At 42.9% G+C, this 27252-nt stretch overlaps 1 protein-coding gene across 1 annotated transcript; it reads left to right on the forward strand.

The window, feature by feature from the left end:
* Positions 1–896: 896 nt before the first annotated feature.
* On the forward strand, positions 897–27092 carry CIMIP4 (ciliary microtubule inner protein 4). The gene is made up of 5 exons (XM_077452255.1): positions 897–981; positions 15278–15525; positions 15607–15760; positions 19927–20046; positions 26631–27092. Exons 1-5 carry the CDS (start codon positions 966–968, stop codon positions 26894–26896), a joined length of 804 nt encoding a protein of 267 aa, XP_077308381.1. The 5' UTR covers positions 897–965; the 3' UTR covers positions 26897–27092.
* Positions 27093–27252: the final 160 nt, after the last annotated feature.

Below are 27252 nucleotides of genomic sequence, written 5' to 3' on the forward strand. Positions count from 1 at the left end.
CCTCTCCCTTTCAAAAAAAAAGTTAAGCACTGCAGTTTGAGCACACAGATAAGACACAGTAGTACAGTCAATGTTATCAGCCTCCTTGTCCATGACAGAGTGCCACTTGCCACACTCAACCTGCAACCCGCAGCCATGTCACTTGCCATCTGGCAGCCATGTCACCTGTCACATGCAGCCTGCCACCTGCAGCCATGTCACTTGCCACACGCAGCCTGCCACCTGCAGTCATGTCACTTGCCAACTGCAGCCATGTCACTTGCCACACACAGCCTGCCAAGTTCAGCCATGTCACTTGCCACCCGCAGCCATGTCACTTGCCACCCATGTTCCCCTGTGTCACCTTCCCCTCACTGAATTCACTTGTCATCTTCATTACTGTCCAGTGTCCACCTCTGTGACTGTCACCTTCTTCTTCATTACTTTTTTCCCTGCATATTGTACTGTGCTGCTATTCCAGCTGCAAGAATCTGTTGATTGCTACCATTGCAATCTGGTGTATTCAGCTAAATGGCTATGTGAAGGAGGCCTAAATTCAGTAAATCAGCCTAGTAGCCAGTTCACTAGCATTCTCAGTAGGAGGTCAACAATAGCAGTCCAGGGTTTCTCTCCTGAGACGATGACTTTGAGCATGTTGAAAATAATTTTCACAGTATACCAGGTAAATAAGAATAAATACACATTTTATTAAAATTGACTGCACTTTTAATAGACCTCAGGGCTGCAATTCCCCAAACAATGTTAAAATGTTACTGCATTAACATTTTGATTAATGACTGTGCTTCCTATTGCTATGTGACAGCACCACCTACAGGCTATATAGAAAAATGTCACCGTGAAACCTTTTTTCACCTTGCCTTGCCAACAACACTAACAGACAAGGTTTCTTAGCAACAAAAGGAAGTTTGGAAAAGGACTTTAATATAGTCACTCATATGTGTAGCTGAAGACTACAGATTTCTTCAATGGAAGCTAGTTCAGGTGAGAAAGCAATTTTACAAACCTTTCTTGCCCTATACAGAACATTTGTTGCTGCAGAGCACATTTCGACCAATGGAAACTGATTTAGCCTCTATTTTATTTTGCAATTAGAAATAATGTATCTTATTTTATGACTCAAAGATTTTCTGGTATGACATTTCCAATCCTCCTTAACCACTTACAGCCCAACGACGTCTTATGACGTCATCGACTTTGAGTGGAGATATCTGAATTAGAGCCAGCAATTATGTGCACTGTAGGAACAATCATAGCGGCTGTTTAGCTTCTTGATCGTTCTTACAGGCAGCCCCCCCCCCCCCCCCCCGTGCTGCCCTCCAGTGCTTCTCCCGGCTCACATGAACGGCGAGAGGGAGAAGGAATCAGTCCATGTCTGAAGTTGACCATAGAGAATACAGAAAGCCAGGATCTTTTTTTTTTTTTTTGCAGGCTTCCCAGCCTAGTTGTGAGATCTGGGGACGTATTGGCCCCGGATCTCGCTGTAAAGAGGACCTGTCAAGCACTATTCCTATTACAAGGGATGCTTACATTCCTTGTAATAGGAATAAAAGTAATAAAAAAAAAGGAAAAATAAAGTGTCAAAATAGAAAAATAGAAAAATAAAAAAACAATAAAAAAAGGTCACGCCCACATATGTAAATTACATTCAAATCACATGTGTGAGGTATTGCCGCAAACTTTAGAGTGAGAGCAATACTTCTGGTGCTAGACCTCCTCTGTAACTCTAATGCATTATATGCATTTTTTAAATGCATTAAACTTTTTTTTCCAAAAAAGAGATAAAAAGTTGCAATAACCACCATTTTATTCCCTAGGGTCCCTGCTAAAAAAAAACATATATAATGTTTATGAGTAATTTTCTAGCAAAAAAAAATATGATTTTTACATGTAGGCGTGAAGTGTCAGAATTGGCCTGGGTAGCAAGTAGTTAAGGCTGGGTGCATATATGAGTACGCAGTGGCTCACAGTAGGAGTTCGCTGTGTCCTGGTTCACTGTTTCAGGTCCGATTCCAGCCCAAATTTTTGTCTGAATTCAGATCTGAAACAGACCAAAAGATGCACAGGGCTCTAAAGTGGGGTACACACCATAAGAAAATTGAGGCGAACGATCATCCGATTTTCCTCGTTGTTTCACTGCAAATCAGAACCGATTAATGAAAATTCTTACGAAAAATTCTCGTACAACACTTTTCTGTTGTTGTTTATGGTTTCTGATCATGTGCAGTTTTTCTTTTCTGAATTCTCTTGTACGAAAATCGTACGAAAACAGTACAAATTAAATGAAAATCATTCATTCTGTTCCCGTACAAGAAACATTTTGGAGTTTGTCCCTTTTGGAATTCTCGTATGAAAAATCGGAATCGGCTGTATAAAGTTGTGTACACACTATACAAAAATCGTATGAAAATTCTTTGGACGAAAATGTTAATCTGATTTTCTTATAGTATGTATGATCCTTAAATATGCTTTTTTCTTTGTTCTGGATACCATACAGCTAGCCTCACCCACAGACAGAGGTTGTGCTGGGGTACAGGGGTTGTACCCTTCCACCATTCTTGTAGACGTCTTGTGTTGTGGGAATTCATCCCTGGACACATACTGACCTAAATGTAAGTACCACTAGTTGCACCATACAGCCCCATCCAGAAGCAGCAGTAGTTTTCACCCTCCCTTATGCCGTGTACACATGACCGGACTTTTCGACGGACTAGGTCAGACGGTCTTCCCGACGGACCTTGGCGGAGGTCCGATGGACTTTCTGAACGAAATGGACTTGGCCACACGCAACCAGACTAAGTCCATTCGAAAGTCCGTTCATTTTGAACGTGATGACATAAACTTGACTAAACAAGGAAGTTCAATAGCTAGTAGCCAATCGCTGCCCTTGTGTCATATTTGGTCCGTCGGACTAGGACACAGATGAACGGCGTTCCCAATTTTTAGTCCGTCAGACTTGAGTCTGTAGGATAGATTTGAAACATATTTTATTTCTAGGTCTGTCTGACTTTTGGGGGAAAAAAAGTCCGCTGGAGCCCACACATGATCGAATTGTCTGACGGATTCCGATCCGCCGGACCAAGTCTTTCCCGGAAAGTCCGATCGTGTGTATGCGGTATTAGCATTTTACAGACAGACTGCAGTGGGGCTGAATGGTGTACCTGTGCCTTCTGCCTGCATGAAAGTGGTAGAATCTCATGCACCAAGGCTAAAAGTCCAGTGTGCATGAGGCATTAAAAACCATCATTTCCATGCATGAATTAAAAGCTCTATAATATTGGGCTGTTTTGTGGCAGTTCTGGATGCACTGTTTGCTCAAGAATGATTTGCATGGCTGCTCCCACTATTCCAAAATGAGAATTGAATTGTTATCATTTGCATTTATAATAAAAATAAGAGTGACCATACACACTACAATCTAATTTTACAATCCCAGTACAATCTCATTTGCATGTACCAACACTGTGTAATTTGAGAACAAACCTAAACAATCCGATCAATTTTGATTGAATTGCACAGGCCCCTATATTAAATGTTTCTTAGTAAATCTAAAGGAAATCTTACAATCAGATTGTAAAATGTATGACCAGCTTAAAGCGAAACTAAACTTATCAATTTAATGGTTTCAAAAACAGAAAATTGTACCATACTTACCGTAATTTTCTTTTCCTGGTGCCTACCTGTGCAGCATACCTGTGGCAAGCTCCGCCTTGGCTCCTCCCTCAGGACTAGTGAATATTATAAAAGAAATGGTTAGCGCAGCCCCAGCATTCTCCGTAATATAGAATACCGAGGGTGGGATTGTATGCTGCCATGGATAGGCACCAGGAAAAGAAAATTACGGTAAGTATGGTACAATTTTCTGTTTCCCTGGTGCCTCCATGGTAGCATACCTGTGACAAATAACTATCTGAGACGGGTGGCATGATGCTTAGAAGTTTATTTGAAAGAAATTATTATTTAGAAGAAGCAAAGGCTGATTTGACCTGTCTGCCAAACTCCACCAATGAGAGAGCTTCTGGGTCCACTCTGTAATGTTTCAGAAACGTATGTTGGGATGACCAAGTCGTTGCCCTACAAATAGTTTCAATTGACACATTTGCTCTTGCCGCCCAAGAGGCAGAAACCGCTCTGGTGCATTGCGCCCTGGCCGTCTAAGGGGGTTCCAGTTCTTTTATCCAGCACACCTTGCCTTTGCTTTTACCCTAGGGAATTATAAACAACCTGGTAGAGTCCCTGAAGGATGCTGTGGCCTGCAGATAGCATCTCAAAGTGGAGGCAATGTCCAGCTCGTGAAGAGAACCTGAGTCCTGTTCTGAAAATGTTGGGAGTGCCCAAGGTTCCGACATGTTTAAGGATGATGCAACCTTGCACTGTTCTGAGTTCCACTCTGTCAGGTTAGCATATGATGTGATTATGATCTGCTCCTAAAGCTTGGAGCTCTGAAACCCGTCTTCCAGAAGTTATGGCTATCAAGAAGGTTAGCTTCAAGGTTAGATTCCAAAGCGATGCTGACTCCAAAGGGGCAAAAGGTGGATTGGGTAGGGACTCTAGGATGATAGCAAGGTCTCAAGTGGGAAAAGATTGTTTAGTTGGCAGTCGGATCATTTTGACAGCTTTGAAAAATTGGATTATTAATGGATCCTCGGCCCATCTTCTGCTGGTTGCCGCTGAAATTGCCGCTATCTGTACCTTTAGTGTACCTAGTGCAAGACCTAGGTCTAGGCCTGCCTGCAAAAATTCCAGAATTTGAGAGGATGATGGAGAATCTGGATCGCAGCTTCTGCCAAGGCCATGAACTTGGTCCACACCTTATTATATATACCTTTGAGGATGGCTTTCTTGCCCTGAGCAGGGTTGCGATCACTTTGTTGGAAAACGCTAGGGATTGTAACCTTTCCCTTTCAGCCGCCAGATGTAAAGATTCAGCCTGCAGGGATCTGGATGGGTGTGACATCCCTGTGACAGGAGAAAAGGTATTATTGAAATCTTGATTGGAGGCTGGGTACTCAGATACATTGCTGTGGGGAACCAAGGACATCTTGGCCAGTATGGTAGAACTGCTATCACCGTCGTGGTTTCTATCATAAGCCTCGACAGAAGTTTTGGAATGAAAGGCCATGGAGGGAAGGCATAGGCTAAATTGCATACCCAGGAGGCTGAGAGGGCATCTACTGCCTCCGCCTGGGGATGAGGAAGCCTTGAGATGAACCTTGGAAGCTTGGTATTGAATGTTGTTGCAAATAGGTCTAGCTCAAGGGGACCCCACTGGTTCACTATCCACTCGAAAACTTGCAGGTGCAGAGACCATCCACGAACCTGCGGGATAGGCGGTTGGCCCTCGAATTGAGATGACTGGGCAGATAGACTGCCCTTAGGTCCTGTAGATTCCTTTCTGCCCAAAGGATTATGGGTTCTACCTCCTTCAACAAAAATCTGCTGCGGGTCCCTGTATATAAGATACCGCAGCCCCGTTGTCCATTCGGAGAAGAACTGATTTCCCTGCAATCTCAAATTGGGTCTAAAAATAGCAGCGTTTTACCGCCCACGCTATCGGCGGTGTGGTGTGAAAGGGGTCTAAGAAAATTGGGCGAACACTTTCATCCAAAGAATTTTCGTATGATTTTCGTATCGTGTGTACCCAACTTCCGACAGCTGGGACAAATTCCAAAATGTTTCTGGTATGGGAATAGAATGAACGATTTTTGTTTAATGTGTACTGTTTTCGTATGATTTTCGTACAAGAAAAATCAGGAAAAAAGACTGCACATGATCAGAAACAATAAACAAAAAAAAAAGCCTTTTTCGTTCAAGGGGTTTTTGTGAGAATTTTTGTTCACTGGTTCCAATTTGCTATGAAACATCGAGAAAAATCCGACGAATGTTCGCCCGATTTTCTTAAAGTGTGTACCCCACTTTAGGCACTAAAACTGCTAACAGCCTGAAAACAGAATTAAACCCTTCTATCCTTTACAGTCAAGGAAGTTGCCCCTGTTAGATCTGCAACTGCCATGGTGCTGCACATGTGATCAGTTTTGACACCAGCTATTTGATGGTGTGACAGTTTGGTTAAGAAAACAAGCACATGTGACAATTAGCATTTCTGGCCTTCCAGGAATGCAACTGTTTTTTGAGACTTCGAAATCGATGGGTTTAGTTCTGCTTGAAGTTTTACTGCTGTTCAGGGGCTCTGAGCTTCAGCAAACTGGCAGCCTCCAGGAAGAAGAAACAAGAGCAATACTACAGCAAACACTAATTTTGGTAGCATAATTATTATTTTGTAACGTATGCTCCTTGCTTAAGAACATTTTTTATCAAGATGTTATGGGTAAAGTTACGCTTTAAGGCATCCAGTCACTTTCTGTTTTAAAAAGGCCATAATAAAGGAGGCGAGATTTTTGAGTAAGGGAGGTATAGGAGGAGGGATATGAATATGATTTGTGGGAGTTTGTTCTTTTCTTCTTTTTTTTTGGGGGGGGGGGGGAGGGTAAGGATTACTAAAAGTTGAATGTGAAATGTCAAGAATTTGAACGATAACATTGTGTGTAACATTGGAAATAAAATAGATTAATAAAAAAAGAATATAAAAAAATGTCCATAATGAGCTCTGCCCCGCAAAATAGTGTTACTTATTATAAAGGCTGTCAAGGAAATTTGTAAGTTCTGTTTACAGTATATGTATTGCACACTGCCCTCACTGTGCACACAGCACTAATAAGGTTTTCATTACATGTTTGCATTAGTTTGAGTCCTTATTAGAATTAGCCTGCCTATGTTACGCCCCTTGTTACCATAAATGTACAATTGTAATATTAATGTGATACCTACGTAATCATGTGTATAAAAACCTTCAATTGCGTCATAATAAAGCAGAACAATTATTTGGAAAGATGTGGAGTGTATCTTTTGGGTCTGTTCCCTACGGTAGTAGTTATTATTAATTTGGAACCACTAATCAATGAGGATAGGAGTTGCCTATTTATTGAATGGCCAGGTCAAGGCCAATTGGTTCTTTTTGCCATTCAGTAAAATGTTGCCAGTCTGCCTTGGCCAGTATTATCACCTTTGGCAGTGTATGAAAGCCTATATTCTTCTGTAGCACAGCTACATTTTTTAGAGCAGAAATCAATTGCATTAATGGCACCAAATGTAATGTACATGTAGAGATTTCTGCAGAGTAATATCAAATATGAATTGAAAGCATCCCTAAATGAGAAAATTGTACTTTAAAACTGCAATTACTTCATGCGGTTCGGAAAATGAATACCTTTTTTCTTCTAAATCTTTCCGTTTACAAAGGCCGGTACACAGCTGTTTTTAGTGAATAGTGCTTGTGATTTCTTTCCTGAATAGCTTATTTCTAAGATGTGCACTTACCTTCTAATGATGGTTAGATGTCTCATACGGAGTGCCAATTGATAACTCAATTTTCTGGTACCTCTTAGGAAGTAACCTCACATTACTGTTGTGTGTTTCTAATGTTTAGATGTGTTCCTGTATGCTTGTATTCACATTTAGAAGTTGACATGGTAAATGAGCTGCACTGTAGTTACCTAATGCTTTGAATCGCTAAATGACATTTAACCACTTCAATACCGGCCACTTTAACAATGTCCTGACAATTTCCAGCTGTCATAGCTCTCGCATTTTGAATGACAATTGCGCAGTCATGAAACACTGCACCCAAGTTTCTTTTGGTGGTGTATAATCACCACCACTAGGTTTTCTATTTTTTGCATAACAAATAAAGGCTGAAAAATTAAGAAAAAAATAAGTTTTTCTTAGCATCTGTTATAACATTTTGCAAATAAGTAATTTTCCCTCTTTACTGATGTACACTGATGAGGCTGCACTGATGGGCACTGATGAGGAAGCACTGATGAGGCAGCACTGATAGGCAACACTGATGGGCACCGATGAGGATGCACTGATGAGGCTGCACTGATAGGCAGGAATGATGGGCACTGATGAGGAGGCACTGATGAGGTAGCACTGGTGGGCACCGATGAGGAGGCACTGATGAGGCAGCACTGATGGGCACTGATAAGGAGGCACTGATGAGGCAGTACTGGCGGGCACTGATGAGGAGGCACAGATGAAGAAGCACTGATGGGCACTGATGAGGAGGCATTGATGAGGCAGTACTGATGGGCACTGATGAGGAGGCACTGATGAGGCTGCACTAATAGACGACACCGATGGGCACTGATAAGGAGACACTGATGAGGAGGCACCCATGAGGCTGCTCTGATAAGCGGGACTGATGGACACTGATGAGGAGGCACTGATGAGGCAGCACTGATGGGCACTGATAAGCTGCACTGATAGACATAAATGGGGCTGCACTGATAACCAGGGCACTAATGATCATTGCCCTGATTATCAGTGTAAACAATGTGCAGACAGGCTTGCCAGTTAATGACTCTCCTTTCCTTACACAGACAGGGTGGGAGGAAAGGACTGCCGATAACCGGTGAGTCTGATATTTGCACAAATGTTTATCAAAAGAATATTTTTGCTAAAAATACACCAATTATTTGCAGCTAATTTTCCAAAATCCTGCTAAGTTCCAACTAAATATAAAAGCTTAACCTGTATGGAGTTAATACATAACACATATTTGTAAATTTTAAATTGTGACTTTTTGTGAAATAGTGAAAATCGGATGTACGCAAAAGTTTCTTAGAAAATCTGGAGGTTTTTCTTTTTCACTTACAGCTTTCAGATTTTGTAAAAGATCGCCCCAAACCATACATTTTCTGAAAGCACATGGCCAGTAGAATAAAAAGAAGGTGCTACTGATTTAAAGCAGCTCAATATTCATGCAAATGTTTATCAAAAAATGTTTCCTCTAAAAATACACTAAAATCATTAACCACTTGTCGTCCGTGCAATAGCCGAAAGACGGCTACAGCGTGGACTTAATTTGCTTGGAGAACATCCCTGGACGTCCTCCCATGCTTGAGCAGCCCGCTCTGTGATCAGCGAGTCATTGAGACTCACCTGATCACAGATCTGAGTAAGGGGTTGATCCCGACCCCTTACCATGCGATCAGCTGTCAGCCAATGACAGCTGATCATGTGATCTAAACAGAGGCAGTAATCGGCTATTTTTTCTGCTCATGCTGATAGCGTAAGGAGAAAAAATAAAAGCCGAAAACCGGCGGCTGCGATAGGGACAGCGGTCCCGATCGTGGAGAGGCTTCTGTGCCCACGCACCTTCTACCAGTGCCCACCAGCACCACCTACCGGTGCCCACAGTGCCACCCATCAGTGCCCACAGTGCCATCTATCAGTGCCCACAGTGTGTCATCACCAGTGCTGCCTATCAATATCACCTACCAGTGCCATCTACAAGTGCCCATCAGTGCCACCTACCAGTGCCCATCAGTGCCACCTACAAGTGCCCATCGGTGCCACCTATCAGTGCCCATCAGGACATCTATCAGTGCCACCCAGTGCCTTCTTATCAGTGCCCATCAGTGTCATCTTATCTGTGCCTAACAGTGCCGTCCTATCAGTGCCTATCAGTGTCGCCTTATCTGTGCCCATCAGTGCAGCCCATCAGTGCAGCCTCATCAGCGAATATGAATGAAGGGGAAAAATTATCTGTTTGTTTTTGTTTGTTTAGCAAAAAATAAAAACCCCAGTGGTGATTAAATACCACCAAAAGAAAGCTTAATTTGTGTGAAAAAAATGATAAAAATGTAATTTGAATACAGTGCAGCATGACAGCGCAATTATCATTCAAATTGCCCAGTAAGCAACACAACATATCTTACAAAATTCCTGCTAAATTGCTGCTAAAGCATCATTCACATGTGACATACTAAAGTGTACGCCCATGGGGGGCCATGTTTACCTGCACAGGAATGCACAGATGTTCCATGCATCCCCATAAAGGCAGTCCCATTTATGTCAATTGGGATGCAACGGCTGCACAGGCATAGCTGCTGTTCCCAATCTGACATCCGTGTGGGTGTGGGTACACCACCCCGAACACAAACAGTGTGAGCTCAGGGACATGCAACCGGACCTACAGGATGTAAAATTGATGGGCTCTGTTCGTGCAGTTGCTACATCCCAAATGACATCAATGGGACTGCCTGCACAGAGATGCATGGAACAACCGTGCATCCCTGTAAAGGTACACTGTGTATGCCCTGTGTTAACAAGGCCTTAGGGCCCTTTCACACAAGCACACCGATTGGACCTGCCTGTCCGTTTTTCAGGCCGGCCCAATCGGACCACTTATTGTTCTACACGGAGAGGCTGATGTAAATGGACATGTGTCTGTTTACACCCGCATGCATCTGATCCAGTCCAGTCTGCTAGATCTGCTAGATCTAGCAGAACAGATCAGATTGTATTAGATGGAACTGGACAGGCGGTCTGTTTCCATCCGACCGTCCCATAGAGAACAGTGGGCTATGTCTGTGTCCTCTCTGCATCAACGGAGCAGACACGGACCTATCATCCGCCTGCTCAGTTGGGATCAGCAGACAGATCCCCCGCTGAGCAGGCGGATCTGTTTGACACAGTCCGCTTGATGTGAAAGGGGTCTTATAAGGAGTGGCTGGTCCATTAGGGGTGCTGGGGCACCGCCCCCCTGCAGGGAGCCGGACTCATACAGTTGTTTTTTCAAGCCACATGATTAGAACCTGAGGCTCTAATTGGCTTGTAAAAGGTTGGGCTCGGGGCACAGAGCATTGAACCTCAAACCCACCCACTTGTGACAATAGTGAATTAATATTCCCTATTGTCTTCTAGCTTCTCCCAGGGCAGCCAAGGAAGCCGTGGAGGGATGAGTGTGGGGGGAGACCATCCCCGTGGAGTTTTCATTTTTTAACAGTTTTTTTTATTTTATTTTTTTTGGGGGGGGGTCTTTGGTGAGATCTCAGCGGTCTAAACAGACCCCCATATCTCCTTTTTTGAGACAGAGAAATGGACTGAAGATAGTCCTTTTCTCTGCAGTACGCTTCTTGAATGAATAAGGAATCTGTATAGAGATTCCTCTCATGTTCATAAACTGACAGTCTGATACATAGTAACACTCACGGTTTACTATTATCAAATGTCAGTGGACATTTAGGAGTGATCATAGTGATCACTGCCTGTGCCAACTCTGCTACACGGTGTGGGGGGTGGTACACATATGTTTACCAAGCCCCCCAAGCCCAAACTTCACCCGCACCGCTCCCTTATCCCCAGCCTATTAGATTGCCAGAGAAGAAGCTTCAGGTTGCAGGGGGGGGGGGGGATCCCGCTCCCAGCATGGATGGAGGGGTGCGGGGGCCAGTATGGAGGGTGATTGGGGGGACACCCCTGGATCCTCCCCAAGCCCCATGCAGCACCTGAAGCCGGCGGGAAGGGCAGAGGTGGGATGCCGGCTTATGATGGTAGCTGTGGGGGATCAAAATTGCTGGGGATCAGATCCAGTGGAGGGGGGTACTCAGTGCTGGGGGTGAAGAAGGGGGTGAAGGGGATAGTAAAGAAGAGTGGGGGAGTAGTTTTAGGGGGAAGGGAGTGGTGGGGGGATGGAGAAGCTAGGGACAGGGTAGCGGCGGCATGGGGGGGGGGGGTGGGGTCAGATTTAGGGTTAATAACTCTGATCAGCGCGTTGTAATTTGCTGATCAGAGTTATAATAATAATAATAGAATTGTTCAGCAGAGTCTGCTGAACAATTCAGCTATAAGTTTATCATGAGGTTATAGGAGAGGGAAAATAGGTCTGTATGGCGTACGGACTTGGCCACCTGCAGGCACTTCTGTAGGTCCGTACGGCGTAGGGACCCGGCAGTGAAGGGGTGAAACTTTGGGGAAAATAAATCATTCAAGTATGATGCCATATGGCGCCATCATGTAAAAGGGATTACATTCTGCAGGGCAGTTAACTCCCTGGCCCAGATCAAATTTTTCTTCTCAGTTTAGAACATTACAAGATCCATCTCCAGAACAATGGTCTCTCCTTCGCACAAATGTCTTTGGAAGAGGCTCCATCCCGAGAGTCTTACAGCAGATTTGTGGGAATCTTTCTGGGGCTCAAGTTACATTCATAGAGACTGAGACAAGTCCCAAAGCACCTGGAGCAGCATCGGTGTGAAGATCATCACCCACACCATTGACAATTGGGAACTATGGGCAATAATATTTGCATTGACCTGCTAAAGGGAGCCATTTTATTGAATATAATATTGTTTATACTGTTTTCAATATTGTGCAGGATTGCTGGCCTGTGAGTTGAGGAGGCAGAAGGGAGAGACCTGATAGATAAGATATTGGGCCAGGTGTCTACTCTACTGTTAGCCTGTTCACATAGGTCCCTGTATTGAGTTAATATCTGTGTTCATCCACAATTCAGGGAACGTTACACCAATACATTGTGTTTACTAGATAAGCTTGAGATAAAGGGCGGTGTGTACAGGAGTGTTTCTATTATTGACCAAAGTGGATACATATGTATCTTGTGTTTTGATACTACAGTAAACATATTTGAACTGTTTCTTTAATATTGTGTGAGCCCCTATTTATAGCACAGCTGGTGACATGGAACCCAGGGTGTCAGAGGTAAGGGAGGATTTGCAGAGTCGAGGTAATCAGTGGGGTACAGAGTCTATTAGCAGCCCTTACAGGGGTACCGCTACACCAGGCATGTCCAAAGTCTGGCCCACAAGCCAATTGCGGTTTCATATGGCCCCATTGGTAATTTGTATATATATCTTTTGTGGCCCCCAACGAATCCCCAAGCACGGCACTCAGGGATTCCTTGGGGGGCCACAAGATATATACTGTATTTGTCATTCCTCGAAGGGGGCAGGATGAGTGCCGTCAGATTACATACAGGAGAATCTCCTGTTTACGCAGCGGCCTCCGTCTCCTGGGCTGGCATTGGACGACTGCACTGTCTATCATAGGATGCGGGAGTTTGTATTAAAGAGGCTGCCAAGTAAACAGAAGAGTCTCCTGTATGTAATCTGTTGGCGCTTGTCCCACCTCCTCCCTGTCCCCTCTGAGGCTGCAGATGGGCATCGATCAGGCTCCATTAATGGCAATGGTGAGGCTGCAGATAGGCACTGGCTCTTATTTTGCTCCAGTTCTTTATTTAAAATGTAATTATTATTTTTTTCCTGAAACTTCCCTCTTAAAGTGAACTTGCATGTTATACGCTGATAAATACCGTATATACAAATAACACGCCCAAGCTCATACTTAGACTCTTCCCCACACACAGCCACAAAGGGAAGTGAATTCTTGTTGGGCAGTGTAGCCATTTGCATTTAATTTTAATGGTTCAAAGAATGTTAGGCAAAATGGTCGGCCCTCACGCATGTTCACTTAATCAAATTTGGCCCTATTTGAAAAAAGTTTGGACACCCCTGCGCTACATGTTCTAAAGTGCATTGCTTTTCCCACAGTCAAGAATCAAAGATTTTGCCCTAAAGCTGGCCATACACCTATAGATTATCTGCAGATTTTCTATGGTTAGATGGAAAAAGTGGGAGATTAATCCATCCGCACAGTTTAGCGAACATGGAGAAATCTGTTGCACTTTTTCCATCTAACCATAGAAAATCTGCAGATAATCTATAGGTGTATGGCCAGCATAAGAGTTGAAATACTAGTCTTCCAAGTTGCCTGGGTGTCATCAGAGGAAAGTGGATTCAGCAGTTAAACAGGAAAAGGGTCTGCCCATACTCCTGAAAGCTTTAAAGTCCCATGCTAAAAACCTCCCATCATATTTCAGCTTTCTCTGTATTAAAGTTTTCCATATATTTCAATAATTCATGCAACGCAGGCAGGAGCCTGTGCCCTGTTTTTATAGTATGGCTGGGTTTGAATGTACCTAAATATTTTCCTGGGAACATGCTAGTTAAAGTGGGGTGCCCCCTAAAAAACAAAAATTAAAAGTAAGCAGCTGCAAATACTGCAGCTGCTGACTTTTAATAATCGGATACTTACTTGTCCTAGGGTCCAGCGATGCAGGGGAACGAAGCCCCCCCCTCGTTCCCCACTCCGCTCGCAGCGCCATCATTCTTTCTGTGGGCACCCGGCTGTGGCTTCACAGCCAGGCAACCACTGCGCAACCACTGCACATGAACGTGATAGGTCCCAGATAACTGTGCGGCATGAGGGGAAGTGATGTCCCGGGCAATGAAGAAGGCAGACTACGAGGGACCCCCTACCAACAGGCATTTAGAGTTGAGTGAAAAAAATTTTTTTTTCCCGATTATTTTTTATTTCTTTTTTTTAAGAATTTTGAACTATTTTTTATTTTTTGGTGGCAACACCACTTTAAGTGCTTTCCAGTTTCAACAACCTCTCTCTGGCTTTTGAAAGAAGAAAGTTGCACAGAAAGTTGCACAGTGCAGAAATGTGATAAATGGCTGCAGCTTTACCTTCAGCTCTGTGGAAAGCTGTTGACTCTAAGTGTAGTTATCTAAAACTAATAATAAGTATACAGTAATTGGAATTTTGAACACAATTGCTACATTTGCTGTACTTGGATTAAATAATTGCTTTTCTGTTTGATTAAAGCGTTGTTTGATGTTTAAAGAGGACCTTGCAGTAAAAAGCAAGGTCTGCTAAATATACTAGGCATGGGAGTAGGAGGGAGTGGGGGGAATTTTGGTACACATTGTATTGTATTTTATGTGTTGTAAAACTGTTAATAAACAAAAATTTACAAAAACACACACATATATATATATATATATATATATATATATATATATATATATATATATATATATATATATATATATATATATATATATACTATGCATCCTACCCCATTTTAAATAGCAGCATAAATGTAAAAAAAATGAAGGGACCACCTACTTCACAGCACCTAGGTGAGTGCGATATCACCATCCATCCTGGGAGAACCCAAGAAAGTGCTAAGAGAATTTACTTTTGCACTGTGCTTGGGTGCCCTTTCCCGGAATCTGGAAACTTCAGCATTCTCCAGGATTTCATCAGAAACATCATGATGTACAAAAGGTAAGTATATTGTATTTTATAACTTTTTCCCCTATAGGTGTTTATTTTTTATTTTTTTATATATGCTACTATTTACAATGGGGTAGGGTGCCCTATTATAATTAGACAGGCCTTGCTTTTTACTGCAAGGTCCTCCCCAGGCAAAAAAAAAAAAAAAACAGAATGTGTACTTTTTCATTAAAACAAAACATATCATTTTGCATAATATTCTATTAGTTTCAAACACATTGAGAAGATCTATGGTTGCAGTTCTAATGCATTACACATATTTACCATTCAGGACCTATGGCTTGTTACTCTGCTCCACCTGATATTAAAGAGAAATGGAAGGCACCCACTATAGAGAACAAAACAGGTCAAAGCTACAGGAGCTGTAAACATAATGATATACGAGTCTTGAGTAGCAGAAATAAAATATCTCCAGAAGCTGTGGACATTTGCCAACCAGACATCAGGAACCTTATCCCAGCTAATATCAGACACAAGTATGGCAGCTCTTTGGTTGAGCAACTCATTTCTCCGACACAGGTAAGAGCAATTATTAGGCAAATATTGCAATTTTCAACATTTCAGTTTATAAAGTGCAGATTTTGAATCTGTCTTGTGTAGGTGAGAAAGAGCCTGGCAGATGTGGAGCAGAGAACAAGGAACACGCCTAGAGTCACCCTGACACATATCACTCTGGAACCCTGGCTTATGGAGGAATATCCACATAGGATATATTATGAGCTAAGTCACTGCCTCCGCAGTAATGTCTTTCCAGGTGATGGTCTATCTTGTCTTAGATTTGCTTTGTTTACACATTATATTTCTTCTGTACTAAGCATATACCGTATACCATAGGCAAACCTTTATGTCATATCAGGAGTCCAAAATGAAGACAGCTTCTCCTACATGTCCAGCCCAAGGGCCCCTAGTAGTGATAACAGGTGGTACAAGGGCACTAGTGTAGCACAATAGTCTGCAGTGCATCTCTGAACTTATTGGAATTTGGGATTGTTGGTGCATGTGGCAGCAGAATGTCAGATTGCAAACAAGTGCAGCGTTGAGGATTGAGACAGGTCAGAAAATGGCGAACAGCAGAGAACGGAGTCTGGAAACCGATACATCATTTGAGGGACAGGGCAGGGCCAACAATGGGCAAGAATGGGTCCAGTTGGGGGCAGCTCAAGAGCAGGTCACAGATACCATTCAGCATTAATCTCATGCAGAGCTTAAATAGATGGTGTGGTGACCACACCAGCACCAGGTATGCATTTGTGTGCACAAACATGTGGCCAGCAGTAAGTCTATGTGACAACATACCACCACCAACAAACTTTCTAGGGAGAAGCCACATACACAATGGTGGTTAAAAGATTTCACAGTTTATTCTATGGTGGAGAATGACTTTTGAACAGTTAAGAGATAAAGTTAGATCATGTGTCAATTGCCTGAGAAAGAATACATCTTTATGCCTAGCAAGGTCACAGCTGACTGTATGCCTGGAAAACGAATAAACATTCTGTGTATTTATGTGAGAAAGCAGCTGAAAACATTTTTTGAGGGAGAACCCAGCATATATAAAAATATAAAAAAGCATAATTTAAAGCATATCTCTAAGCAAGGCCCACTTGCTCAACACTATTCTGGAAAAGCACCTCCCACCTCAGAAGACAAACTTAAAGCGGGGTTCCACCACCGTTTTATTTTTAATTTTTTTGGTAAAATGGCAAGGAGTATGTTTTATAATTGTTTTACTTACTTTTTATGTTTTCTAATTTTCCTACTGGCGTTTTTCCGTATAGTGTAGACTTTATAAAAACGTCTCCTGGCATTTTCCATCTTGCCTATGGGCATGTGAAGCACACAGGCATTGTCTTCCGGGACACTGTGCTGCTGATGTCCCAGCATGCACCACCCCGTCAATCGCCGATCTCGCGCATGCGCAGATCAAAAAACTCGAGCGCCGACAACAAGAACTCGAGCCTGGGCGCCGCACAGACTCCTGGGAAATTGAAAAAACTATCCCAGGAGCCAGTGCGGCCAACAGGAAGCGCAGACCTGCCACTGAAGCCCCGCCCATATCCGCAGCCGCACCGCCCCTTTCCGGAATCTCCAGGACCAGGAAATTTAAAAAAAGAAAAAGACACAAGATGACAGCAGCAAGGTAAGGGGGATATCCAGCAATTACACAACAAGACAATCCTTCAGGCATAGGAGTAGTAATTCGGTTGGAGTTCCGCTTTAACCCATACATTATTATCTAGCTGATTTCTAGACTACAGGATGCTGTGGGTCATCCAAGCCCCCAACTCACATCCCCCATTTCACCTCTTTTCTTTATCGGTTCTCATTTAGCCTAATTACGCCACATTTAACATCATCTTATGGTGGGAAGATTAAATTGAGGCTTACATACTGCATCTAATACGAACCTGAAATCAAGCCTTACCTTGCTTCATTATCAGATATCTATTTTTTTCAGCAGAGGGACAGGGCAAGCTAAAGTGTTTATACTAGCTGTCATCCTAATAGCGTCAATTTCTTGCTTTGCAGATAGTGAGAGAGTACTCAAAAATACCCACACAAGTACTTAGCTTGAGTATGCCAGACTCTGTGCATGCAAGGGTGGTTGCTTGCTAGAAATGGGATCTACATGCTGCTGGAGAACCACAGGAAAGGAAACTGCTCAATCAAACCTCACCAGCACACCACACTGAACTGTCACTCACTATAAGCAGTTCCCTTTTTGCCCTCTCTCTTTTCCTCCAAACCCATGATCAGCCAGTAGTTGCATGCAACAGTCTCCTCCCAGACATATCCACCAATCAGAATGTCTCTAGAACCATCTAGAAATGTACTGTCATTACAATCAGGACTTAGGCCGCGTACACACGCGGGGACTGTTCGGCCAACTTTGTCCGTCAAACAGTTTCGGCAAACAGTCCGCTCAAAATTAGCATGGACGGACATGGCCACACACGACGTACGAACAGTTTGCTGAAACCGTGCGCGATGACGTGAACGGCACGTACGACGGGACGAAAAATACGACGTCCTATACACTGCATTATAACTTTCGGCGTGTAAATCCTTTCTGAGCATGCGCGGAACTTAGTTTGTCGAACAAGCCTACACACGAGGGAACTGTTCGCTGAAACAAGGTTTCAGCGGACAGTTTTTCGGAAATTCCGAAAAACCTTGTTCAGCGGACTGTTCGCTGAAACTGTCCGCTGAACGCCCACACACGGGCGGACTGTCCGCCGAAACACTGTTCAGCGGACAAAGTTGGCCGAACAGTCCCCGCGTGTGTACACGGCCTTAGGACTCACACAACTGGGTGGGCTCGGGGCGCAGTGCTCTGTGCCCCAGGCCCACCCTTTTTTAAGCCAATTCGAGCCACAGGCCCCAAGCCAACCCCGCACTTATAACATTAAGGTCGTGGCATTGGTGGCTCCCCACCTTATGTCTCCTCTCGAGTCCCAACAGTCGCTTCTCCTCCCAGACCAATCAAGGCTTAGGACTTGTGGCCAATCAGGTCTTAGGACTCCCGGCCAATCAGGTCTCAGGATCCGCTTCCTGATTGGTTGGGAGGAGAAACAGAAGACATTAGCAAATATTAATTCACTCATTTCACACAACTGGGTGGGCTCGGGGCACCCTGAGCCCTCCCTTTTTGAAGCCAATTAGAGACACAGGCTCTAATCATGTGCTAAAAAAAATGTAAATCCATGCGATACACAGTGACGTGATTAAAAATGTGGGCCTGGGCAAAAGAGCACTTGCTAAATGCTTGCTGTTAGTGCAATATCATACAAATGGACTGGACACTAATAACTACAATTTAGGTGTTAATAATATTGAATGGAATTCTTTTCTAATATAATCCTTTCCAAATATTCAGTTGAGGAAATACTCCTTGATGGTTGACTTGTTATGTTAGAGTATAGTGAGATCTCTAGTGTGTATATAAGGGGGAAAGGCCATCCTAGGTTGCATTTTATGGCAAGGTTGTCTGGGTTTTTAAAGAATATGTCGACCCAAAATATCATATTCCTGGTATGTGCCTGCTGTACTATATATTTGTGTGAAAATGTATCCTATTCTCTACTTATTGCTCCCTTTGTGTGAAATAGCTAGTGTTCCTGACAGTCCCTCTGCTTTCCTATTAAAAACTGTACCACACTAAGCAAGAGAACACACCATGGTCAGTTTTATAGCTGTGTTGGGCTCCCAGCCTGCTCTCCTCCATTGATCAGACTTGTGCTGACACACCAGCCCCCCCCCCCCCACTGTGCTGCTGTCTCTTTCCCCCTAGCTCTCTAAGGTCCTTATGCAGCTGAGAACAGAGGGTATGTTATCACTCATTAATAAAGGGGGGTAAAAGGTATTTATAATGTTTTATAAATGTACACATCAATGTTTTACCTTTCATTTCTATTTTAAACTGAATAGTTGTTACAAGGTGAGGGTTTACATATACTTTAATGGGTGGGAAAAGTGTGCATATAGCATTGATGTTTATATTTTGTTACATTTTAATAAAAGTAACTTTATAAGGAAATATCTTGTAATGATCCCTAATTATCACCTATTTGGTTACTATACATTTCATAAACAATTATTGGATGGAGGGACCTGCCTTGAGTGGGAATGGGGTTCCCTTATTTAAAAAAATAAAAGGTTCCTTGTTCCACGGATTGTATTATTTAGATATCATTCTCATCTGACCTGTCACAGTGGTTATAGGATAGAGCTGCCTCTAGGTCTAGGTCTGAAAGATTGCCATGAAAAACATGGAAATGAAAGAAAGTATGTTTAGATAAAAGAAGAATGATGTAGTACTCAGTTTGTTACCTTAGGCAATTAAACTAATACAGTATAGCTGTGACTATTTTTCTGTTTTCTTTATTGTATGACATGTCTTATAGATTTTTTTTCCTTCAGGGATGCCCATAAAACAACGCAGTCTGGTGCAGGACTCGTACACAGCAGAAGTAAATGAAAGAGGCAGACGAGATAAGGGCAACAACCAACACTGGTACGGAAGGAAGACCGATGACTTAGGTAATTATTGATTGCTGCCATTATAGAGCCACAGTATTTCCTATAGGCTGATTACTTTTTCTATTTGGTTAATAATGGTTAGACATGTGCATTCGTTTTCGTCCGAATGCATTTTCGTCCGAATTTCAGCTATTTTCGTTTTGACAAACGATAACGAAAGCACAGAATCCGAAAAACGAAAGATCCGACGTAAATAAATGCTTTATTTTCGTTTTCATTGTTACAACATTTCGATATAGAATAGGAGATTCGATGTGACTCTGACAATAACAATCTGTGTCTATAGAACCTGTGGTCGAATGTGCCTAACCTTACCTCTATTAGTCCAAGATTATATAGAGAAAATATCCGACAGAGAAAAAAGATTTGACAGAGAGAAAAGATTCTGCAAGTTACTGTCCTAAAAAGTGTTTGGGGACCCGGGTCCTGCCCCAGGGGACATGTATCAATGCAAAAAAAAGTTTTAAAAACTGCAGTTTTTTTGGGAGCAGTGATTTTAATAATGATTAAAGTGAAACAATAAAAGTGTAATATTCCTTTAAATTTCGTAGGGGGGGGGGGGCGGTGTCTATAGTATGCCTGTGAAGGGGCGCATGTTTCTGGTGCTTAGAACTGTTCCTGCACAAATTGTCATTTATTCAGGAAAAAAAGTCCTTTAAAATCACTCGCAGCTATTATGAATTGTCGGCTCCGTAATACAGAGAACACTCAGTGAAAGACATTGATAAAAAAATAAATAAAAAATAAATAAATAAAAAGCGTGGGGGTCCCCCAAATTCAATTACCAGGCCCTTCAGGTCTGGTATGGATATTAAGGGGAACCCTGCCTCAAATTTAAGAAAAAAATTGACGTGCGGTTCCCCCTTAATATCCATAACCAGACCCTTCAGGTCTCGTATGGATATTAAGGGGAACCCCGCGTCAAATTTAAAAACCCTTTATCCGAGCACGCAACCTGGCAGGCCGCAGGAAAAGAGGGGGGGACGAGAGAGTGGCCCCCCCTCCCTCCTGAACCGTACCAGGCCACATGCCCTCAACATTGGGAGGATGCTTTGGGGGTCTGTGACCCCTCAAAGCACCTTGTCCCCATGTTGATGAGGACAAGGGCCTCATCCCCACAACCCTGGCCGGTGGTTGTGGGGGTCTGCGGGCGGGGTGCTTATCAGAATCTGGAAGCCCCCTTTAACAAGGGGACCCCCAGATCCCGCCCCCCCTGTTTGAAATGGTAAGGGGGTACAAAAGTACCCCTACCATTTCACAAAGAAAGTGTAAAAAATAGTTAAATAAGACAAACACACTTTTGAAAAATTCCTTTATTAAAAATAAAAAATAAATAAAAAAAAGATTCCAGCGGTGGTAATCCACTCTTGCTATCCAGCGACGGACGGTTATCTCTCCAGCGATGGCTCACCTGAATCAGCTTGCGAATCCATCCTTCTTCTGTCTCCACGGAGGAGACACTACAGGAATTCCGGCGGCCTGACGTTTCTTATATACAGAGGGCGGGGCCACCCGTCACCTGACCCCGCCCCCCTCTTACGCAAGGTGAAACCCGGGGTTCCCTGTGACGTATGGGTGACCCCGCACCCCTCTGATGTAACACAGGCAGGTTTCCGTTACATCAGAGGGGGCGGGGTCACCCATACGTCACAGGGAACCCCGGGTTTCCCCTTGCATCAGAGGGGGCGGGGTCAGGTGACGGGTGGCCCCGCCCTCCGTATATAAGAAACGTCAGGCCACCGGAATCCCTGCAGTGTCTCCTCCATGGAGACAGAAGAAGGATGGATTCGCTGCGCTGGATGAGATCAGCGTCGCTGGAACCCGGAGAGATGATCGTCCGTTGCTGGATAGCAAGAGTGGATTACCACTGCTGGAATCTTTTTTTTATTTTTTTTATTTTTAATAAAGGAATTTTTCAAAAGTGTGCTTGTCTTATTTAACAATTTTTTACACTTTCTTTGTGAAATGGTAGGGGTACTTTTGTACCCCCTTACCATTTCAAACAGGGGGGGTGGCGGGATCTGGGGGTCCCCTTGTTAAAGGGGGCTTCCAGATTCTGATAAGCCCCCCGCCCACATACCCCCACAACCACCGGCCAGGGTTGTGGGGATGAGGCCCTTGTCCTCATCAACATGGGGACAAGGTGCTTTGAGGGGTCACAGACCCCCAAAGCATCCTCCCAATGTTGAGGGCATGTGGCCTGGTACGGTTCAGGAGGGAGGGGGGCCGCTCTCTCGTCCCCCCCTCTTTTCCTGCGGCCTGCCAGGTTGCGTGCTCGGATAAAGGGTCTGGTATGGATTTTTAGGGGGACCCCCTACGTCAATTTTTTTTTAAATTTGATGCGGGGTTCCCCTTAATATCCATACCAGACCTGAAGGGTCTGGTTATGGATATTTAGGGGGAACCCCACATCAAATTTTTTCTTAAATTTGAGGCAGGGTTCCCCTTAATATCCATACCAGACCTGAAGGGCCTGGTAATTGAATTTGGGGGACCCCCACGCTTTTTTTTTTTTTTTTTTTTTTTTTTTTATCAATGACTTTCAATGAGTGTTCTCTGTATTACGGAGCCGACAATTCATAATAGCTGCGAGTGATTTTAAAGGACTTTTTTTTCTGCATAAATGACACTTTTTGCAGGGACAGTTCTAAGCACCAGACACATGCGCCCCTTCACAGGCATACTATAGACACCCCCCCCCCTACGAAATTTAAAGGAATATTACACTTTTATTGTTTCACTTTAATCATTATTAAAATCACTGCTGCCGAAAAAACGCCCGTTTAAAAAAAAAAAATTTGCATTGATCCATGTCCCCTGGGGCAGGACCCGGGTCCCCAAACACTTTTTAGGACAGTAACTTGCAAATTAGTCTTTAAAATTAGCACTTTAGATTTTGAACGTTGGAGTCCCATAGACTTTAATAGGGTTCTAAAGTATGCTATATACTAGCTCCGTCGAATCTTCTTTATACATTCGACAGACACCATAAGCCTTCAAAGACAGATTCGACCGTAATTCATGTGGATTTTCGGACGAATGCAATTTTTGAACGAAAAACGAAATAAATAAAAACGAATTTCGGGAGTAACTAAATAAATTAATTTTTCGGACGAAAACGAAATTCCGAAACAAAATATTTTACTCTGCACATGTCTAATAATGTTTTTTTTCTTGTAAAATCTTTTGGAAGCATATAAAAGGTTACAGATATGTCCTAGCAGGTATAGCTTGGCTTGACGTACTGTTTAGGGCAACTCCCACTTTTGCACTTGAAAACCTAAGGTGAAATATAAGTGTAGAGCTACCCCCCGAAAGAGCTGCTGCATTTTGGACCTTTCCCCCCCCCACACTGCACCTACAGCCAAGCAACAGGAATTTTCCACACTCTCAAAAATGGCTCAAGAAAACAATCTAGGGGTTTTAGTTTAGGTTTTTTATTTTGAACTATGAACTTGGATAGGCGTTAGGGTACATGGGATAACCAGAGCCTAAAGGACTGAAAACGTTGAACCACAAATGAGGATCTGCTAATGTCTCTGGCTACTCTAATCCAAACAGTAAAACTGAACTACAACAGTGTGAGTGATAGTGTAGCAATAGCAAAGCAACAAAGTTCAAAACAAAAGTATATTGAAGAAGCAGCACCTGGCTTTTCCAGATCCAAAGTAGAGACATGATGGGATGCTCCTGGCTGACTCGCTCAGCACTTAAGTTTCCCCCTGGTCCCTGACATGTGGGGTATTGCACTTCACTGTCCTCTCTTTTCTTTGGGTGTATGGCTGGCTTGTACTCACTCAGTCCCTTTTTGTAGGATTCCCAAGATCCAGAGTGGCTGCAGCCCTGACCTTTCTGCTGAACAGGCTGTACTGATTTTGCATGGTGTTCACAGCTAAGCCTAGCTGTGACTTAGACTAGGTGAGGTTATGAAGCTTCCTCTTCTTCCTTCTCTATCTACCTCTCTCTTCTTGCTCTTGCTCCCTCTCTTCTTGCCCCAGGGGGCAGAACCCCCCCAGCACAGGGGTCATCTTCAGACAGCTGGATCCTAGCCTCTGCTTCCACACTGCCAGGTTTTTGAGTATTTATGGGTTGTCTCCCCACCTTCTGAGCCCTTTCATCCAGAGAGTATCAGGAGACAAGGGGAGGTAACAGAATCACAGCCTTTGAAGCACTGCCCAGTCTTCTAAACAAATAAATACATGCTCCACTGCCTACAGGGTAGGCAAACTAAATTTACCTACTCTAGCAACAGTGATGGTGCTACATGAGCAATGGCTTTAGTCAAGTTTGTGAGTCACTATAATGTGCATTTCTTTATGCACCGTCCTAAAAAAGCAATGAAATGAGCAACGGCAATATGCAAAGCTGAATTTTAATTAGTAAAAAATTAATTCTGATTGGTGCCTTTGTATATACTGAATATTGTCAAAAGTATTGTGATGCCTGCCTTTACACACACATGAACTTTAATGGCATCCCAGTTTTAGTCCGTAGGGTTTAATATTGAGTTGGCCCACCCTTTGCAGCTATAACAGCTTCAACTCTTCTGGAAAGGCTGTCCACAAAGTTCAGGAGTGCATCCATAGGAATGTTTGACCATTCTTCCAGAAGCGCATTTGTGAGGTCTGGCACTAATGTTGGATAAGAAGGCCTGGCTCGCAGTCTCCACTCTAACTCATCCCAAAGGTGTGCTGGCGAGCCAAGTTCCTCCATCCCAAACTTGCTCATTCATGTCTTTATGGACCTTGCTTTGTGCACTGGTCAAAATCATTTGGTGGAGGGATTACGGTGTGGGGTTGGGCTTGGCCCCTTAGTTCCAGTGAAGGGAGCTCTTAAGGTGTCAGTATATCAAAACATTTTGGACAATTTCATGCTCCCAACATTGTGGGAACAGTTTGGGGATGGCCCCTTCCTGTTCCAACATGACTGAGCACCAGTTCACAAAGCGAGGTCAATAAAGACATAGAATACAATAGTCAAACATTCCCATAGACACACTCCAATGCCTTGTGGATAACCTTCAAAAGAGTTGAAGCTGTTATAGCTGCAAAGAGTGGGCCAATTCAATATTGAACCCTATGGATTAAGACTGATATTCCATTAAAGTTCATGTGCGTGTAAAGGCAGGTGTTGCAATACTTTTGACAATATAGTGTAGTTCTTCAAAAACATTGTGGAAACTGTTGAGACTTGAGGTCAGTATATATTACCTGAACTATATATATATATATATATAATATTTAGAACAGTGCCTTTGTTTAGACTAGTGAAAGAATTCAGGTGCTTCTGATGGCGCTTCTGATGGCCTTGGTCATGGCCTTGGTCGTGGCCTTAGCTTAGATGGCTTTCCAACAAGTCTATGCTTGATCAACATAAGCAATACAAGCAGGTCCTAAAAGATCCAAAAATATGTTCCAAAAAATATAAATATACCCATTTGGCATGTGACTATATTGTTATAGTAATATGATGATCCCTTTTTAATTTTGTTTTCACTTTATGTCTGTACTATGATCATGAACCTAAATCTTAATTTGTAATTCAGACCATAGTATTTGTGTTAAAGGAACATTCTTTCTATTTGTGGTTGATGCCAACACTGACCTGCATCCTGTACTTTTCCCAGGCAGGTGGCATGAGAGCAACTTTAGATACATGGCTCTAAAGAAGTGTCTAGAACAGAGGGAGGCTGAGGGGAAGAAATAACTATCAATAAAACAGCTTGTATGACAATATGGCTCCTGTTTTGTAATGTTTTAGATTCTAATGTCTTTCTTTACTTTTTTTCATACTCTACAAATAAATCATCATGTATTTTAACTGAAGCTGTCTGTTTCTGATACTGTAAAATATACAATTTATTTGAAAATTACTGTTTACCACGTGGGCGAATACCTAGGTATTGAAAACCTGAGTAAAAATAGACTAGGAAAATGTTAGATTTTCTCTTTACAAAAGACTGATGTGCAAAAACAAATTAAAATAGTTAAAATGGTTTTGGCTTAAATAGTGACCACAAACTTAAAAATGGTCAAGGCTTATGTAAAGGGCTCATGCCTAGCTGATTGCGGCTTTGGTTGCCAAAAGTTGTATGCCTACAGGCTCCAGTGATAAAATTCTAGCCCCGACCAAGTCCCTTATTTTATTTCCCCATTTTATTTAGCCATGTTGGGCAAAGCAAAAGGTTTGCTTTAATGACCCCGCTTCAGTTCACACTCACCTTTCATCTACTCTCTCACTTGTTCTATTATCTGATGAGAGCAAGAAAGAAAGGGAGATTTGTGAAAGCTCTGAGTCAAACTAATCAGAGTTTTTTTTACAAGGCTGGGGACTCTCTCTATGCTTCCATGTGGCAGTCCTGGACCAATCATCTTTCAGTAACATAAAAGGAAAGGAGAGGGAATCCTATACACTATCCATCCTTATAAATACTGGAGAATTTAGAGTTGAGGAGCACACAAAAGGTGAAGATACTGCTAGAGAGGAAGACATGTTATTCTTTACATTCACGGTAAAGTGATCTGATTTACTAAGCAGATGTCTCCTGAGTTTTATGTCACTCATGTCTCATCTTGTTACGTAAGCTCTTTGGTCACAAAAACTAACGGAGAGAAACACCATTGCCAAGATCCTGGAGAGTCAACAGAAACCTTCACTCGTTTATCCATTGCATATCCACCCTACAGTCCTCCACCTCCAGGATGATCCTCCAGCTCCAGCTCCAAAAGCCAAAAAGCCAAAGAAACACAAAGAGGCTAAAGCCAAGAAGCCCAAAGCACCAACTCCTCCAGTTCTACAACCTGATCAAGATGATGATTTCTGGGATTTCTATGACAAACCCATTCCATGATGTCTTGTAGCCATAAAACCAAGGACCTTTTTGATATACAAAAAGCAAATAGTGATGTAATGCTTGGAAGTCCTGCCGTCACTCCTGTTATAAGACATGGGAATGTGTATGTGTACTGTGTGTACATGTGTGAAGCACATATAAGAAATAGTAATGTATGTATCACAGCAGTAAATTCATCCAATTTTAAAACTTACCTTTATCAATGCCATCCTTTTAAAATAAGTCACCTTGCCGCCTGTGTTAGCTTGCCTCTTATGACAGACAGGTCCACTTTTCCAAAGGATTGTTCTTTTGTGATAATATGTGCAGTTTCTTTTCAATGTGGCCTTATAGTGGTCATAAAGGTAGAAGGT

The sequence above is a fragment of the Lithobates pipiens genome, unplaced genomic scaffold, assembly GCF_037356315.1.
Source record: "Lithobates pipiens isolate NorthernLeopardFrog02 unplaced genomic scaffold, aLitPip1_a1.2 Scaffold_23, whole genome shotgun sequence".
In the NCBI taxonomy this organism is placed as follows: Eukaryota; Metazoa; Chordata; class Amphibia; order Anura; family Ranidae; genus Lithobates; species Lithobates pipiens.

Bases quoted from the DNA above. Each gene is read 5' to 3' on its own strand.
- CIMIP4 (XM_077452255.1), top strand. The intron at 15,761-19,926 runs GTGATGGTCTAT...TTTTTCCTTCAG, and splicing joins CCGCAGTAATGTCTTTCCAG to GGATGCCCATAAAACAACGC. The intron at 20,047-26,630 runs GTAATTATTGAT...TTGTTACGTAAG, and splicing joins AAGGAAGACCGATGACTTAG to CTCTTTGGTCACAAAAACTA.